The sequence below is a fragment of the Cantharellus anzutake genome, assembly GCF_015039405.1.
Source record: "Cantharellus anzutake strain C23 chromosome Unknown EI90scaffold_330, whole genome shotgun sequence".
Classification (NCBI taxonomy): Eukaryota; Fungi; Basidiomycota; class Agaricomycetes; order Cantharellales; family Hydnaceae; genus Cantharellus; species Cantharellus anzutake.
Window position 1 is genome coordinate 17,668 of NW_024067280.1, and position 2,259 is coordinate 19,926.

A 2,259-nucleotide genomic window follows, 5' to 3' on the forward strand; every position below is an offset into this window, starting at 1 on the left:
GTCGGACTTTTCATCGGGGGATCCCGATATTCAGACCCGTCCGCAACCATTCTTCATAGGATATGTTTTGTTTGTTATGGATTAGATGTTGTAATGACTGTTTGCTAGCACGCAAGAGATGCTGAGCATGATTCTACTACAGCTTGAGTTACACAACTGTGACTTTGCCGCCTGATTTGCCATGTTTCATGTTAGGATTTTCGAAAACTTCACACAATCCCACACAATCCCACCCCCCATCCTCCTCTAGCTCACCATGGGCGTTTCTAGTCCTATGTGGGAATACTTCCACCAACTTGAAAGGTTTTATGGAAATAATAAAAGCCACCGCGTTGCCAAGTGCAAGGGATGCGTGGCTTGGCACACAAGGACACTGGAGGCAAAGGATTCCGAGGGCATCTCAACTGGAAGCATTACACAACGACGCTCAGTGGATGAACTACATGAAGCTGGTATGCATTGTATATCTCATCAATTTGGTTTGAGAGGTATTCATCAAATGGCAAACATAAGCGCTTGCACTCGCATCTGATATTCAAGGAACAGTAGAAAAGCTGGCTTGTCATCTTGTGAAATGCACACACGCTTCCGTAGAGGGGTGTGCTGAAGGACAAGCATGGTTAGACCAGCGTTCAACAAGTCCGATGCCTCATGTCCATATAACTTCTTCTCTATCATTGGGGACACAAAGAACCCCGCACGCAATCGACTATCTGTTGAGAAGATGGTGAAAATCTCATCTATCAAACCAGACCTCAACCACCAACATGCAGTCGATGGTTCACATGGGAAGAGAATCCGTCGTTCATTTGGACTTGCTCCTTTCGCTAGCGACCATGACCCCTCTGGGGGCCGTTTGGAGCTCGAGCATGGACATCCCTCCTGCATTCCTGATGACATAAACCATGGCTACCATCCTTTCCGTGCCCAGGACCTCACCAGTGACTACGATGCAGAACAATCTGAAATGAATTTTGCGCGGAGTCTACCATCAAGATCCCCCCAAGTAAGTTCTATTTTCCATTCCTCCCAAAGTATCTATTTACAGCTTGCCGTTAGGGCGTAAGTTTGCAGGGGAAAAGGGTACGAGATATTTTCAACTTGACGCGAGATTCAATGTGGATGCAGGGTGAGCGGAACTGAGGGCTAGAAACGGAGATGGAAGACCTCTTAACATGAGAGAGGAACTTAGACCTAGATGGGAGCTTAGAGACGGTGGCAGGGTGGAATGTTTCTGGTGACACATCAAGCGCTTGTAGCTAAATCCGTTAGTCCGTTATAACTCCGTTAGTTCAGACCTGACAGACCGAGACACCCAGTCCGGACCCAATCTGACTCAGAGTCCCCGTGACCACGAGTCTGACTTGGTCTTGTGCAACACTGGCGACACATGTGCAACTAAAATGATTGGATGATCACATGACCTTCTAATCACTCATGGGGCCGCTGTAATCGTTCAACTGGGACCGTTACATCCTTGTGCTCTCAATTGGTGCTGTACCTGCTGTGTTTTCTTATTCACACACCTTCCCGCGTCTGGATGCTTGCCGCGATTATAGACGCCCTAGCGAAGGACTTAAACCACAGCATCTAATAAGCATCTGAATGGCGCGCGCACAACGCAATAATGGCGCGACACACAGCTTACAACGACGGATATAGATGTGGTCCCCGGAATTCCTCTGCACTCTCCGCGCGGGCCCCTCGTGTGGCCGCATAAATTTCATCGAATCACCATGGATCTCAGTGATTGCTACCTCTTCAAGGCCCTCATACTGCGGCTGAGTCCGCGAAAGTTTCTTGTAGCTTATGGCCGTTGTTCCGCGTTCGACCCCACTGTTACCACCCACAGTGCTGACTGTGGCCACCACGTTGACGAATGACTTGAGCACACTGAACGTGCAACGAACTTGGCACAGAATCACCTCGACTGACCGCGGCGCAGATACGCTAGCGACGCAAGGCCCCGAACATTTCGGCTCCGACGAACATTCTGGGGCGTTGGCTGGGGAGAAATGCCGCACTTGTACGGAAAGGAAGAAGGTCGGTCGCGTGTTTCCCCACTGTTTTCGTAATGTCTTACACTCTCCCTTCTGGCCAGCGATGTCCCCTTGATTATGATGAGCGGGGGTATTGTAAAGAATGCGCGAGACTTTCATTGCATTGCGTCCAAAACCTTCAGTGGGAAGGGATGGTGTGTCATACCGGTTATTCAACAAGTCAATTACCAGCTTACTGACTGCCAATGGGGTCGGTCGT

General features: G+C 49.4%; 1 protein-coding gene across 1 annotated transcript; it reads left to right on the forward strand.

Moving 5' to 3' along the window:
- Positions 1–220: 220 nt before the first annotated feature.
- EI90DRAFT_3104738 (uncharacterized protein) lies at positions 221–1,237 on the forward strand (the record flags this gene model as incomplete). The annotated part of the gene is given in 5 exon segments (XM_039062608.1): positions 221–452; positions 468–469; positions 516–1,006; positions 1,060–1,129; positions 1,181–1,237. Coding segments are annotated over 3 exon segments (517 nt in total), but the record flags the coding sequence as incomplete, so codon positions are not given.
- Between the last annotated feature and the right edge of the window lie 1,022 nt (positions 1,238–2,259).